The sequence below is a fragment of the Ylistrum balloti genome, unplaced genomic scaffold (assembly GCF_031769215.1).
Source record: "Ylistrum balloti isolate Yb309-2 unplaced genomic scaffold, AGI_CSIRO_Ybal_v1 Utg369690, whole genome shotgun sequence".
Taxonomy (NCBI): domain Eukaryota; kingdom Metazoa; phylum Mollusca; class Bivalvia; order Pectinida; family Pectinidae; genus Ylistrum; species Ylistrum balloti.
In genome coordinates this window covers 770,631-788,236 of record NW_026781926.1, presented here as the reverse complement: position 1 = coordinate 788,236, position 17,606 = coordinate 770,631, and the positions used below count along the sequence as shown (strand labels likewise).

The following is a 17,606-nucleotide window of genomic DNA, read 5'->3' as shown; positions in this document are numbered from 1 at the left end:
GACCTACATATACAGCAGAGACCTACATGTACAGTTTGGGAATGATCAATAATGTATTTCTCCAGAAACAGAGATAGCAAACTATGACCACATACTAAATGTTTGCCATGTTATATTTTTGATTGGTCCCAAAATGGATTGTGCACAATAAGAGACCAAGAGGAACCAACATATAAAAAATTGATTCATCAAGTGTTTCTTCAGAACTAGTGATAACAAGAATTATTTAAGAATGGAAGGACAGATGGATGACAAATTTGTATCCGATGAGTTAATGATACACCAGGTGAAGTAAATTTATCTTTTGTTTGTTTGTAATGTTCAGTGAGCTACCATAGTAAGTAACTCTACATCTTATATGTTTACAAGAAATTTTGTGATAAGCCGAGACTGTTTTTTTTCCTGCATAGAGAAATGTTAATTTAAACACACCACTACATGTTTGTAAAGCGGTTACTTGTAGCCATCTATGGTTTAGAGCAATGCTACTTTTTCCCATTGAGTGTGTGATACATTTGTTAAGGTTTTTTATGCCATTAAAGTGACACGCCTAACTTTTGGTGCCAGTACAGTGACACACCTGACACTTTGTGCCAATAGTGACACACCTCAGTCTAGGTGTCTTTAAAGTGACACCTGTTTTATGGTCCTTCTATTGCAATTACATGGTCATTGACAAATATTCAGCCCTCCTCCAAACGCTTCTCGCGAACCTCGTGAGCTTTGAGCATGGCCTTGATGGCACGAGCTCTCATTTCTAGTTCCAGTAACTCCATCTGGTTCTGTGAGAGTACTGGAGTGACACCCTCATGCTCCTCAGCCTGAGTCCCCTGATCCTCGCCTTGGCCCTCTGGTACCCCACCTTGACTCTCTTGTGTTACAGCCTCTGTGTCTTCCATATCACCATATAGACTTTCTTCACCTTCCTCAACTTCTGCTAAGTAGTGGTCCTCCCCATCAGGGTCGGTCATACTCTCCTGGTCTGAGGGGACGTCCACTTCCCCTGGTTCTGGTGATCCACTGTAGATGGAGTTGTCTTCCTTGGGACAGTGCTGACCATCAAGCCCATCTGTGTCTGTGTTGCTATAGTGACCACTCTCCACGTCACTCTGGGCATTATGTTCCTGTGGATTCAAATGAAAAGGATGAACACAGAAATGTCAATTACCTATTTCACTGTATTATGTTCAACACGAATAATAATCGTATTTTTGCCAAGCTTAATGCTACTATGTCACACCAGTGCCTAAGGGGATTTTTTTTCCAAGTCGTTTGTAAGCTTATATTTTTTTCTATCGTTGCATAGATATTGATTAAGTTAATAATTAGATAAGGGTTATTTGACAGCACCAAAAGCCATATATACTGACGTTTTAAACACCCTAGTAACAAGGAAGGCAGAACCCAACACACGACTTAGTGCGGCCCAAAACAAATTTACTGGCCATAATATAGCATCCATAAATTTGTGTCTGACACGACGCACAAAGAATTTTTCATTTATCAGGGTCAGTAAAGTAGCAGAATTTCAAACACGCGATATTGATTTTTTGGTCTTTTACTAGATGGATGGCTACTCTCAGTCTATTGATTATATTGTAGTGCATTAAACCCAGAATATCCCTCGTCCTACTTGAACTTAAAGTGGCACAGATGAATTTCTGACATTTATCATCTCCTAAAATATTCAAAGAGATACTGGACTTGATTGATAGAGTGGACGATTCTATCTTCAGATTACGCATCACTTTCCTACTACCAATAGTTTACATATACTAAAGTATTTTTCTCTGTTGTTTGGCTATCAAAATAGCGAACTTGAGTACAAGCTTTCACAGGTTGAGTACCGACCTCACCCATCATCAATACGGGACCTTAAAGCTACCTTTAGTTGCTGTAAAGCAATTTAAAGTAAATTAGGCCTACCTCAGTATTTATATTTTAAGGGTCAAGAAAAATTATTTCTATGCCAAGATGTCAAACACAAATTGAACTGGAAAATGAAACTAACAACTAAGTAATACCAATGTCAGGGAGGAAGCAGGGGTCAGGGAGGGGGAGAAATGTAATACTGGAGTCAAGGAGAGGAGAAATGTAATAATGGGGTCAGGGAGAGGAGAAATGTAACACTGGGGGCAGGGAGGGGGAGAAATGTAATACTGGGGGCAGGGAGGGAAAGAAATGTAATACTGGGGTCAGGGAGAGGAGAAATGTAATACTGGGGTCAGGGAGAGGAGAAAAGTAACACTGGGGTCAGGGAGGGGGAGAAATGTAATACTGGGGACAGGGAGGGGGAGAAATGTAATACAGGGAGGGGGAGAAATGTAATACTGGGGCCAAGGAGAGGAGAAATGTAACACTGGGGTCAGGGAAAGGAGAAATGTAATACCGGGGTCAGGGAGAGGGAGAAATGTAATACTGGAGTCAAGGAGAGGAGAAATGTAATACTGAGGTCAGGGAGGGGGAGAAATGTAATACTGGGGTCAGGGAGAGGAGAAATGTAACACTGGGGTCAGGGAGAGGAGAAATGTAACACTGGGGGCAGAGAGGGGGAGAAATGTAATACTGGGGGCAGGGAGGGGGAGAAATGTAATACTGGGGGCAGGGAGAGGAGAAATGTAATACTGGGGTCAGGGAGAGGAGAAATGTAATACTGGGGTCAGGGAGGGGGAGAAATGTAATACTGGGGTCAGGGAGGGGGAGAAATGTAATACTGGGGGCAGGGAGGGGGAGAAATGTAATACTGGAGTCAAGGAGAGGAGAAATGTAATACTGAGGTCAGGGAGGGGGAGAAATGTAATACTGGGGTCAGGGAGAGGAGAAATGTAACACTGGGGTCAGGGAGAGGAGAAATGTAACACTGGGGGCAGAGAGGGGGAGAAATGTAATAGGGGGCAGAGGGGGAGAAATGTAATACTGGGGTCAGGGAGAGGAGAAATGTAATACTGGGGTCAGGGAGAGGAGAAATGTAACACTGGGGTCAGGGAGGGGGAGAAATGTAATACTGGGGGCAGGGAGGGGGAGAAATGTAATACTGGAGTCAAGGAGAGGAGAAATGTAATACTGAGGTCAGGGAGGGGGAGAAATGTAATACTGGGGTCAGGGAGAGGAGAAATGTAACACTGGGGTCAGGGAGAAGAGAAATGTAATACTGGGGGCAGGGAGGGGGAGAAATGTAATACTGGGGGCAGGGAGGGGGAGAAATGTAATACTGGGGTCAAGGAGAGGAGAAATGTAATACTGGGGTCAGAGAGAGGAGACATGTAACACTGGGGTCAGGGAGGGGGAGAAATGTAATACTGGGGGCAGGGAGGGGGAGAAATGTAATACTGGGTCAGAGAGAGGAGAAATGTAATACTGGGGTCAGGGAGGGGGAGAAATGTAATACTGGGGGCAGGGAGGGGGAGAAATGTAATACTGGGGTCAGGGAGAGGAGAAATGTAACACTGGGGTCAGGGAGGGGGAGAAATTTAATACTGGGTCAGGGAGAGGAGAAATGTAATACTGGGGTCAGGGAGGGGGAGAAATGTAATACTCGGGTCAGAGAGGAGAAAAGAAATACTGGAGTCAGGGAGGGGGAGAAATGTAACACTGGGGTCAGGGAGGGGGAGAAATGTAACACTGGGGTCAGGGAGAGGAGAAATGTAATACTGGGGTCAGGGAGGGGGGAAATGCAATACTGGGGTTAGGGAGGGGGAGAAATGTAACACTGGGGTCAGGGAGAAGAGAAATGTAATACTGGGGTCAGGGAGGGGGAGAAATGTAATACTGGGGGCAGGGAGAGGAGAGAATGTAATACTGGTGTCAAGGAGAGGAGAAATGTAATACTGAGGTCAGGGAGGGCGAGAAATGTAATACTGGGGGCAGGGAGGGGGAGAAATGTAATACTGGGGTTAGGGAGAGGAGAAATGTAATACAGGTATCAGGGAAAGGGGGAAAATGCAATACTAGTATCAGGGAATTGGGGGAAATGCAATACTAGTATCAGGGAAAGGGGGAAAATGCAATACTAGTATCAGGGAAAGGGGGAAAATGCAATGCTAGTATCAGGGAAAGGGGGAAAATGCAATGCTAGTATCAGGGAAAGGGGGAAAATGCAATGCTAGTATCAGGGAAAGGGGGAAAATGCAATGCTAGTATCAGGGAAAGGGGGAAAATGCAATACTAGTATCAGGGAAAGGGGTTAAGAAAAAATCAAAGCTGTCAAGTATGTATCGCTGTCAAGTATGTATAGCAAAAAATGTACACATCCAGTAAATACAGACCCTTAATTCTAAATAAGTAAAAAAATCATGGTTAGGATGTCATCATCAGATTTTTTTCTTATTATAAGTATGTGGAAAGTGAAAGTCACACTAGAAACAGAAGATAGTGTCTACTAACAATGTATCGTCCTGTTAAAACTCAACAAAATAATGTATATTGTACTACTATATTATCAAGTATAACTAGCCTCAACTATTAATGTAAATATTGAAGCTATCATTAGTCATTTAATAAATTGAAAATCCTCTGACATTCATAAAAACAAAGCAAATGAAATTAAACCATCAATTTCCTCACCAGTACATATGTCTCCAATAAACATTTACCAGTAACTCCAGAATTAGCATCAAATTAGGATTTATTGTAATTACTTAAGTATACATGAAATATCATACCAACAGAAAACCTTCTGTCTCATTGCTGACTACAACATATACATCAAATTACCTTCTACCAGGAAACAGATTCAAACCAGCACTTTTTTGTGATATTAAACTCATAAATATATCATTGAATATTACTCATTCCTGATGAAGCAGACAGCCTTCTTTTTCATCAACTTCAAAAAGATGGAAGTCATTTCTTCTCAAACAATATTGTAGGCAAACGTTAATGATTTATTGGAGTTAAATGTTTACTCACGACCATAACTCACAAAACTGTTTTTTTTATGAAAAAAATGTCAAAATTAGAACAAATAGATTCCTCTATAAATTGTGGAATTATCTTATCTTATTTAATATGTTTTTTATTAAAAAAAGGCAATTTTCTTGACCTGAATCAATTTAGAATGTAAATATGTGTGCTTAATTTGATAGGTTTTATCTTAAATAGATTTGGGATATTAAATCGGTCAGTCCACCCTTTGAAGTACTCATCCCTCTCCATGGTAGGGGGCCAGGTTAGCTGCTTCTGATTTGAAATTTAATGGGAAAAGGGCATGACCCATGTGAACTCTGACCTAGATCCAGTCGTGTGGTAATGGGCGCCATATGGCCAGGTATATAAAAGCCTCAGAGTTCTGTGAGCAGCATTGTTTGAAGTACCAATCTTAAGTTCACAAACACTTAAGTTTACAAAACCATGAAATTTTTTTGGTGTTTAGAATTGTAGAATAGAAATAGAATGTGTACTTTATGGAACCAGTGGAGACCAGGGAGAGGAGGCTGTCTTAGCCAGGACCAACTTCAATATAAACCAGCAGACTTTTTATGATGAAATATGCAATAACCCTGTATAAACTACTAGCACTAGCGAGATTTAAAATCCTACAGCTTTTTCTCTGCACATATTTAAGTCCTTGTCTGCAAATCTTATAATGGAGAAAACTAATAGCTAAGAGATGGAAATAAAGCTGGAACCATTTGTGTTGGTCAGTTTTTGACCGGAGTGTAATTGGATTCTATTTATAGTTATAATTCCCAGACAATGTTCAGGTATTCATGGTCATGAAATTGGGTCTGACTGCTATGTAATCATGCATAAAATGGAAGGTAACAAATTTGAAACACTAAATTTCTTGTCTGTGTTACTGACTAAGTTTCTGAAAAGACAATAAAAATTTTACACTATGAAAATTCCACATCTGTACATATACTGTGTACTTGTATTTATTTGTTGAAGTAAGAAATGAGAATTATAATTAACTGTTTATAAACAATTATTATACCTGCTGACAAGACCAAAAACCTTTCTCATTTCATCATCAAAATCTTTATATCAAAACTAATTACCTCATGTATTATCAGTGACTATACTGCCCCTGACAGACCTTAATATGCCATTTACCCCCTAAAACTGTCCCTGACAGACCTTAATATGTCATTTAGCCCCTATACTGCCCTATAAGATTAACTCCTATATAGCCCTGTAAAGATTAACTCCTATATAGCCCTCTCAAGATTAACTCCTATATGGCCCTCTAAAGATTAACTCATACATGGCCCTCTAAAGATTAACTCCTACATGGCACTCTAAAGATTTACCCCTATATGGCCCTCTAAAGATTTACCCCTATATGGCCCTCTAAAGATTAACACCTATATGGCCCTCTAAAGATTAACACCTATATGGCCCTCTAACGATTAACTCATACATGGCCCTCTAAAGATTAACTCCTACATGGCACTCTAAAGATTTACTCCTATATGGCCTTCTGAAGTTTAACTTATATGGCCCTCTAAAGATTTACTCCTATATGGCCCTCTAAAGATTTACCCCTATATGGCCCTCTAAAGATTAACACCTATATGGCCCTCTAAAGATTAACACCTATATGGCCCTCTAAAGATTAACACCTATATGGCCCTCTAAAGATTTACCCCTATATGGCCCTCTAAAGATTAACACCTATATGGCCCTCTAAAGATTTACCCCTATATGGCCCTCTAAAGATTAACACCTATATGGCCCTCTAAAGATTAACACCTATATGGCCCTCTAAAGATTAACACCTATATGGCCCTCTAAAGATTTACCCCTATATGGCCTTCTGAAGTTTAACTTATATGGCCCTCTAAATATTAACTCCTATATGGCCCTCTAAAGATTTACCCCTATATGGCCCTCTAAAGATTAACACCTATATGGCCCTCTAAAGATTAACACCTATATGGCCCTCTAAAGATTAACACCTATATGGCCCTCTAACGATTTACCCCTATAAAGATTAACTCCTATATGGCCCTCTAACGATTTACCCCTATAAAGATTAACTCTTATATGGCCCTTTAAAGATAAACTCTTATGTGGTCCTATATAGATTAATTCCTATATGCAGATGCACACCTGTATGGCTCCCAGTGAGGATTAATCCAAAGCAAGTCCTCTAAAAAAGATTCATCTTTATCTGCTCATCTGAAAGTAAACTGTTATTTTACCTACTAAGTTCAATTATTAAACTTCTATCTATTCAAATATGTCCCACTTTACCACAAATATGTCCCACTTTACCACAAATATGTCCCACTCAAGATTTAATCCAAATATGTCCCACTTTACCACAAATATGTCCCACTCAAGATTTAATCCAAATATGTCCCACTTTACCATAAATATGTCCCACTCAAGATTTAATCCAAATATGTCCCACTTTACCAAAAATATGTCCCACTTTACCACAAATATGTCCCACTCAAGATTTAATCCAAATATGTCCCACTTTACCACAAATATGTCCCACTCAAGATTTAATCCAAATATGTCCCATTCAAGATTAACAACAGTATGTCCCATTCAAAATTTAATCCAGATATGTCCTATTCAACATGTACCCAAATATGGATGCTTAAAATTTTATCCCGATATGACCCACTCAGTATTTATCCTTTTATGGCCAATTTATGATTTAGTCTCTGTATGTCCACATCCTTCAGATATACCAAACTTTACACAATAATTTCATTGTCTACATGTCTACTCTCAAAGTCATAGGTGGATTTGTATATAGAGTTTAATCCAGTCAACCTTTTGGATGCTAGGTAGTAAATTTAGTCCAAATCCCTTCAGCTGTTCTGGATTAATAGTGTTTTAAAATAAATGTTGACAGATGAATGACAGGTGAGGTCACAGTGACCTAGATAAACAAGGCAGGATTTAGCCAGATGGGCATAAAAAATTCAGAGAGACAGAAAGTCACAATACACTTCTTCCACACAGTGGACTCATTTTACAGCAAGTATAACAGATATGAAAATAGAACCCTTACATTTTGTATTGATCTTGATTTAGTGAACAATGAACCAGCCATTGTTGAAGATTTATCAGCGAATACAGACCAAACAAAGTCTGAAGGTAAAAAAACTTTTATTATATTCCTGTTCTAGTCGATAAAAAAATTACACAATTTATACTAACACTACAATACACTTATGTTATACATTTTTTAAACACTAATTGTATTTTTTGTGTTTTTATGTGTTAGAAAGTTAGAAATACAATTAAAGTCTATCTGTTTCAATGCTAGATTACTTAAGTCCTTTTCCAAAAATGGGACAAACCCATACAGATCTACACTGAATGTTAACTTTGCTGTCTTTGAAACCATTCTTCTTAAAATCACCACAATCTTTTCCCAAAAAACTTGATCTCCTAGGGATCGAATATCTAATAACACCCGCTAACTGTAAAACTCCATCTCATTCACTGATCAATGTCAAAATTTCAAAATGCAAGCTTAGACACAAGCCAGTATTTTAAACCCAATGACAGATTTTAGCTAGGGAAATTGAGTTATCTAAAAGGACATGTATTGCTGTATGGTATGTTAAATGGCTCACCCAGGATGTTGTAAAACGTTAAGCTTACTGCTTTAACTTAAATGACAATAAAGCTTTTTGATACAAAAGGACAATTAAGACAAGAATTCTTCAATATACAATTTCCCTTAGGCGCATGTTAGTGGTAGCCCCCTACCCCCTATCCCTCTCTTGGAAGAACAGAAAAATACACTTTCCCAGAGTTGATGACAGAGTAAAAGTAGATAAGTGTTAGTTGGCAGATATCAAGAGAGGCAATTGTGTCATTCATCCTTCCAAATACCCTTATACAGAAAGTCAACACACAACATATAATGTGATGATTTATTTAGAATTGAAAGCGACAAAGAAATCCGGTCTGAAAGCCATTCCTTCCCTGTAGGAACTGTAATGGGCTCCAAACAGAGACTGTTAGCACACCTGCAGACATCAACGGATTGATGTAAGAAGTTGTGTCGAAGTCGTATCCCTTGAGATAGGAATAGGGGTAGTAGGGGAGGTAATCAGGGAAAGATCGAGAACAAAAGAAGTAGACAAAAGCCTGTAAGTCAATTTATAAATAAGGTGAAGCATTTTCAATTTGTGTCAAATGTGTGATCCTGGTTCGTGGTTTGGTATGGACTACATTAGCCTGCTCATTCCGCATTGGTTGGTTTTGAGGCATGCTGGTATTGGACGACCAGGAATAGATGGAGAAACATGGCCATATACAACTATGACCAGATAAATAGAAGAAAAATAATATAAATCGAAAAATAACAATGATCTGACCAAATGGAAATAAAAGTACCGGCAAATAGCAGCTGACTGTTCTCATTAATGTAAACAAACTGTATTAGAGAAAGCCCGGCTCCAGACAGATCAACAATTGCTCCTGCTATTTTTTACACTAATTCAATTTTGAAATATATCTATATACATAAGTCTTTTTTCTATTTTGGAATATTTCCTCGGAGGGGATCACTTGCAATCATGATGTGTCTAAGTCGGATTATCAGTTGAAATTGAAACAAATATCGAAAGGTCAGCTGTGAATTACCTGCGCGATCAATAGCTGCGTCCACTGAAATGTGATATTTTGGAGTTTCCCTGTCCGGCTGGTTCAAATACTGGCCAGGATCAATAAAATGCCCCAGTGACTTAATGAAACAGTGAAATCCCCAATGATCGCCCTAGCTTGGTTTCAGCCTCAGTGCTTCAATGAGGTCCATATTTAGATTCAATATGACAAATGATTTATATACAGACATCCTGCAAAAAATCAATCTTACTCCCCAAAGAAAAAAGGGAAATTACCAAAAATTCCAAAAGTTCACAGGCCAAACAAGTATAAATGTTATACAATGACATTTGAGTGGGACAGAAAGATATAAACATTTCATAGTATACTAAAAATGCCTAGGCCAAATACACATTAATCTACTGCAAGGGATATGAATATCTATCCCAAAAGGTTAAAGACAGCAAGATGGGCCATTCTGTTTTTGGCAACAGACTGAAATTAAAGATGGCTGCGGGAATTATTTTCTTTCTTCATTTGTTCCTTGTAAAACAATGCAGCATTATCTAGCAATTTGACCATTACAGAATAAATTTAAATCATTTTCTTGAAGATCACGGCAGCCCAGACTGTTCTGACAAAATTGATCTATCATCAAAGTTAATCCCGGCTAGCATCGCTGAGAGCAGTTCAACCCGGTAACTACAGGGTGATGTATCTTACACTAGTGTGTTGTTTATCACGAAATATTTAACATCTTGATAATAGGTATTTATTGATACAGTCTGGCTGGGAAATTGTCTCCATTCTCCACTAGATACTGCCTGGGCCTACAGTCGGAGGGAAGCTCTCTACAGACATGCATTGTTTTGTCTCTGTGTTAATTGATCCAGCTTGATTCTTTCCACTTTTACCCTCATATTTCATCCTCAGAACTAATCAAACTTGAGACACAGACTCCAGTAATTACCGTTTAAATAAAGTAAATTTCAACAATAGATGAGATATGGGTATTGTGAGTATTTATCTGTGGTATTAGATATGGCGGTTTGACATTGACCGGATGTTCTATTGTTAATTACATATGATACACAAAATCAATAATGAAAATGAGACACAGTAAATGGAGTACTTTAGAAAAATTGGATAATGTGTAGATCAATAGCATTATTGTATGGAAGACTTTTAAAGCTTATACTGGCATTGTAAACCATCCAACTACCACATTTACATACATACATAATGTATAGCTTTCAATTTCCCTAAACCTTTTCCTCATTACTCAAACAAAACATTTTGAATATTGTTATTTCAATATCTTTCCATTAAGAAAAACGTATAATTGTTTTTAACCTTTTCACTAATATAAACTATAATAACAACTATATTCAATTTACTTTGACAATGCTTAATTGATTTAATATCAAATCATTGATATACTCTCAACAATAACTCTTATAGAAAGACATTCTGATTACACAGGTAACAGTTTACAGAGGTAGTGTGACACTGTTCTCTTATAGAAAGACATCCTGATTACACAGGGAACAGTTTACATGGGCAGTGTGACACTGTCCTCTTAAAGACATGAATCCTGATTACACAGGGAACAGTTTACAGAGGTAGTGTGACACTGTCCTCTTATAGACATGAATCCTGATTACACAGGGAACAGTTTACATGGACAGTGTGACACTGTCCTCTTAAAGACATGAATCCTGATTATACAGGGAACAGTTTACAGAGGTAGGGTAGTGTTATAGACAGATATCCATATTAGACTGGGACATTTTACAGAGGTAGGGTAGTGTTATAGACAGATATCCATATTAGACAGGGAACATTTTACAGAGGTAGGGTAGTGTTATAGACAGAAATCCATATTAGACAGGGAACAGTTTACAGAGGTAGGGTAGTGTTATAGACAGATATCCATATTAGACAGGGAACATTTTACAGAGGTAGGGTAGTGTTATAGACAGATATCCATATTAGACTGGGACATTTTACAGAGGTAGGGTAGTGTTATAGACAGAAATCCATATTAGACAGGGACATTTTACAGAAGTAGGGTGAAATGACACTGTCTGCAGTAACACATACTCCTGTAACATGTAAATGTATTGTTTCTAGTTCAGTGGTTTTCTTTGTCTTTAAAATAACCAAGAACTGTATCTGGAACACAATCAAGAAAACTGACAACATAATATTTCTTTCTGCAGTGGTTTGCTGAAACTTCATTCCCCCTAATTATCTACAATTTCTTTTACTTGTAAATATTAAAAGTGCACCTGAACTGTATTGTATTTGGAGTTCAGAAACTTTGTAAATGGACAGGAACAATGTGGATTAAAATTAAAGAACTGTAAATTAACAACTGAGACAGAACACTAAGTTTGTATTCTGAAACATTAGCTATTGATAATTACGCCTTTCATTGTTACGACTCATTACTGTAATTCTAACTTGTCACCAACCATATAAAAACCGCAACGTATTTTCTTTGTTATTGAAATAGTAAGGAACACACTGATTTTAATATCTCTTGTCTTACTGTTGTTTCTGCAAGTAGAAAATCAGATTTTTTAAAGTGCTTCTTGTTTTTCTTGTAGAGGTTTCATTTGAATGAGAGACAAAGAATTGACCTAGATCTTGGGTTCCACACACATTGTGTTAATGACGACCCATGGAGAAGTATCCTGCTGTCTGCCTCAGTTTTCTACTGAGAAATAAAGTACATCTGGGTGAGGCAGCACCATCACACTTAGTCACAGAAATTCACATTAAAATCAAACACTTTGTGATTACCAGACTTATTCTTACGGTTGAATGAAACTCATGAAGCCAACAAAATGTCAGATATAATAGCGGTATATATGATCGGGTAGTGACTGGTCAAAAGAAAAACTTGCAATATATGTTTATCGTACATTGAATACTTAATTTTGATTTATTGAGTGTAACATGAATAGGCGATTACAACAACAAAATTCAATAAATATCACAGAAAATTGTCAGCATTATAGCTGGCACTGATGTGTTTATTGGTGATAAGTTAATCGCCAGTAGGAGACTATTGTAACAAATGTCACAAATCTAATCATCATCATTATACCAATATTTCAATAACATTGTTCTGTTGGAATTTTCTGTTGGAAACTTGACACCTTTTAATTGTTTGTAAAATCTAAAAGTCGTTTGTATCATATATCTTAGATAATGATCTATGTTCATATTTCTTGTATCATATACTAAAATAACCAACAATGGCAGGTCTTTTAGGGTATCTATTTCAAATACGTTTTATATAATAACCCATTCTAATATTTCTCATACTTTGAAATCATCATTATTAATATGTTGTATCTAATAACCTGTTTTAATATTTCTCAAAATGTGAAATCATTAATATTAGTATGTTATGTATATTGACCTATTCTGAAATAAACCACTCGCCTTTCACCTTGACCTCTGGGGTTCGATTCCCAGAACAGACAAAAAAATGATGGGGACACCTGCCCAATCATGTGGGTTTTTTCCCAGATACTCTGGTCCACAACTGATATAACAATAAATAAATATGATTTATTTAAGAAATCTAATGTCCATTAAACATTTTTATTTTGAAAACCATAAAAATGGAGCCCCCTAAAAGTATTTGATTTCACAGCAAACTGTTTGAGAATAATCAACAGATGTGTGTTTGTCAGAAAGTTTGTTTCATAATATATCAATAACTACAGCCTAATTACCTATATTTGAACTGTTTTGCGTCTATATCTCATGTAGTCTTAAGATCAATTCATTACTTAATCAGCAATTTAACAGTCAAAGAATTATAATCATAATGACTGTTCATTTGGTGTGAAAAAAGAGTGACAGCGAATATTGAATGAGTGAAAAAGTAAGGAAAGGTGATTTCCACAATCAGACTTATACTACTAACAATTCTGCTTCAACTTGTAAAGAGGAATCTCTTTCTTCTATTTGAAAATCTTTCTGTAGCAGTTTCAGAGTTAAGAAAAAAATCTGAATTCAAGATGGAAAGCATAAGCTTGTAAACCTTTTGATCCAATTTGGTTTTTTAGTTTTTAGTATCAGCACACATTTGTACCACGTTTTGAACATACGTTTTGCTGTTTTATCTGATCTTGTTGAATTAGATTCAGCTGCCTCAAAGTTGGTACATGTATGTGTTCCATTCTAAAATATTTTTTGAAGAAGGGGTAATCCTGAAGTTTTAGTGAATATTTAGTGGATATAACTCATTGAAATTACCAAACAGAAACGTTTGAAATAGAAAAAACATTTTCCCCTTTAAATTTTTGGGTTAAATAGGCTGTTCTGTGTTATATGTCTTTACAACAGAAAGTTGTCAAGAGCTTACACAATAAACAAACAAAATGTCTATTTTTACCCCTAAAAATATTGTTCACATATAATCACATTGTATTTAAATATGTCCAAAGTAAAGCTAGTACCTGTACTAGTTAAACACAGGTAGGAAGACGTGGTTAGATATCAGTGTTAACATGAAAGGTTGTATTATGTTCATGCTGATTCAATAGCCTGAAAGTACAGCTGCAATGTAATTGGAAATGTTTGATAATCAGTGTTTGATACTAAAAAAAGCCTTTCCATTTTACCTTTTCTGTTATCATTATTCCACAAATTAGTTTTCTAATGTCAATGGATTATTTCATTTAAAACATTATTCTTTGTCATTCCTCAAACATAATCAAGATTCTAAAAAAAAACTGATTTCTGATTTTCATTTTATTTCTCAAACAATTGAATCCAGGACACAAAATCACAATAATTGTTTTTATCGAAACCATTTCATCAAATTGATAGCTCAGAGTTGCCTAACCTTTTCACAAGTTTTAAACTAAAACTGATAATATGGAACAAAAAATGCATTATGTAGCTAATTTTCAATTAAATCAAATCTATGGCAGACGAGTGGGCAATCTATAGCTGTGGAGTGACTCTATTACGGGGTTTCCTGGGGGAATTTGGCACAGAACACTCGATCCTTTTAACGACATTCTCTTCACTTCGATGCCCCATTACACACTTCAATACACCTTCAATACAAAACTTAATTAATTTCCATTTTTTTTTCTCAGTCAGATTCTGAGATGATAAAATAAAACTTCCCGATTCCTATTCTTATGGCCTATGGACATATGATATAAAATTTAATTAATTCTGATGTCTTTCCTCAAGTCAAATTCTCTTAGGATGAAATAAACATGTTGCTATTGATGTCTAATGAGAGACATATCTATGGCAGAACCCTGGCAAGACCACGCTACATTCTGGTCAGGAACTGACATTGTCTCAATCTGAATGTGTCTGTCACTAATTCAGGAGTTATCATGACACATGTTGATGGTACAGTACCATTCTACTCATTCAAGACCAAGATGAAAAAAAAAGTGTCTCAAACCAAAACACTATCAATTAAAATATATTTCATTAATCAGCTTCCTATTTCTTTAACAACAAAATGAAATTCCAGAGAATCACAGGAAATATATCTACAGGTGGGGGCCATAATCTTTATATACTAGATAATAAATACAACCCTAGTGATGTAGATGTAATGTGTAACAACCCCAGTGATGTAGATCTGATGTGTAACAACCCCAGTGATGTAGATCTGATGTGTAACAACCCTAGTGATGTAGATCTGATGTGTAACAACCCCAGTGATGTAGATCTGATGTGTAACAACCCTAGTGATGTAGATTTGATGTGTAACAACCCTAGTGATGTAGATCTGATGTGTAACAACCCTAGTGATGTAGATTTGATGTGTAACAACCCTAGTGATGTTGATTTGATGTGTAACAACCCTAGTAATGTAGATGTAATGTGTAAGAACCCTAGTGATGTAGATTTGATGTGTAACAACCCTAGTGATGTAGATTTGATGTGTAACAACCCTTGTGATGTAGATTTTATGTGTAACAACCCTAGTGATGTAGATGTAATGTGTCACAACCCTTGTGATGTAGAATTGATGTGTAACAACCCTAGTGATGTAGATGTAATGTGTAACAACCCTTGTGATGTAGATTTGATGTGTAACAAACCTTGTGATGTAGATTTGATGTGTAACAACCCTAGTGATGTAGATTTGATGTGTAACAACCCTAGTGATGTAGATGTAATGTATAACAACCCTTGTGATGTAGATTTGATGTGTAACAACCCTAGTGATGTAGATTTGATGTGTAACAACCCTAGTGATGTAGATTTAATGTGTAACAACCCTTGTGATGTAGATTTGATGTGTAACAACCCTTGTGATGTAGATTTGATGTGTAACAACCCTAGTGATGTAGATTTGATGTGTAACAATCCTAGTGATGTAGATTTGATGTGTAACAATCCTAGTGATGTAGATGTAATGTATAACAACCCTTGTGATGTAGATTTGATGTGTAACAACCCTATTGATGTAGATGTAATATATAACAACCCTTGTGATGTAGATTTGATGTGTAACAACCCTAGTGATGTAGATTTGATGTGTAACAACCCTAGTGATGTAGATGTAATGTATAACAACCCTTGTGATGTAGATTTGATGTGTAACAACCCTTGTGATGTAGATTTGATGTGTAACAACCCTAGTGATGTAGATTTGATGTGTAACAATCCTAGTGATGTAGATCTGATGTGTAACAACCCTAGTGATGTAGATTTGATGTGTATAATAAGGGAATGATGGTATATTTTCATTGTTGTTAATGTGCTACTGCACAAAACACCACATTTCTTGTTTACCTTTGGTGTTTCATCAGATTCATCAGTCATCTCCCCTTCCTCAACATCTTCTTCTTCCTCTAATGTCTCTTCTCCTTGAATATCATCGACATCTCCTTCCTCTGCTTCAGCATCTACTTCTTCTTCTTCATCCTCCGTACTGTTAAAAGACAGTATCCTAGGATCACATTTACTTCCACAGGGATATATGAAGAGAGTTGTATTGAAACTGTAACTATGAATATATACATAAAGGACCACAACTGATGAAGGAATGAATGAATGAATTACAAACTAATTATAGAAAGATCTGATGAATGAATGAATGAAGGAATGAAAGAATGAATGACAAACTAATTATAGAAAGATCTGACAAATGAATGAATGAATGAATGAATGAATGAATGAAGGAATGAAAGAATGAATGACAAATTAATTATAGAAAGATCTGATAAATGAATGAATGAAGGAAGGAATGAAAGAATGAATGACAAAATGAAAGAATGAATGACAAACTAATTATAGAATGAATGAATGAATGAATGAATGAATGAATGAATGAATGAATGAATGAATGAATGAATGAATGAATTAAAGAATGAATGAATGAATGAATGAATGAAAGAATGAATGACAAACTAATTATAGAAAGATCTGATAAATGAATACATGAATGAAGGAATGAAAGAATGAATGAATGAATGAATGAATGAATGAATGAATGAATGAAAGAATGAATGACAAACTAATTATAGAAAGATCTGATAAAAGAATACATGAATGAAGGAATGAATGAATGAATGAATGAATGAATGAATGAAGGAATGAAAGAATTAATGACAAACTAATTATAGAAAAATCTGATAAATGAATACATGAATGTGAATGAATGAATGAATGTCTTCACAGTTGAATGACGGTCCTCTTGCATGAGGACACAATTGCACAGATGCTGTATTCAGGGTCCCAGCCCTGGCAGTAGTCTATATGTTTAAATGTTCTGGGGCAATAAAATATTGAGAAAAAAAAAGAAGAAAAAAAAACACAACTGATGACAAATACAATATTTACATAAGAATTTTTATACCAGAAATGCCAGATGACTGGTGAGTTCTGAAAGTTAAAACACCACAGTTTTGTTAAAGCATCATTTTATTATCTGCCTACTTCAATCATAAATGGTCATGCATGTTTCGTTTGGTTTTTCTTTTCTCTAATGTAGAATTTTGGAGTGAAACATTATAATCAATTACCATGTGACATCTAGCATGTCAAATGTTATTACAAACAGAAATTGCATTACTTTT

General features: G+C 36.2%; 1 protein-coding gene across 1 annotated transcript in view; it reads right to left on the bottom strand.

Moving 5' to 3' along the window:
- Positions 1–683: 683 nt before the first annotated feature.
- The window catches only part of LOC132565079 (caspase activity and apoptosis inhibitor 1-like), a 97,583-nt gene continuing 80,660 nt past the window's right edge, over positions 684–17,606 (bottom strand). The window contains exons 6-7 of the mRNA XM_060229685.1: positions 16,321–16,442; positions 684–1,124 (exon numbers count right to left, since the gene is read on the bottom strand). Of these exons, the coding sequence (XP_060085668.1) occupies positions 684–1,124; positions 16,321–16,442 (563 nt within the window). The remainder of the gene's footprint in view (positions 1,125–16,320; positions 16,443–17,606) is intronic.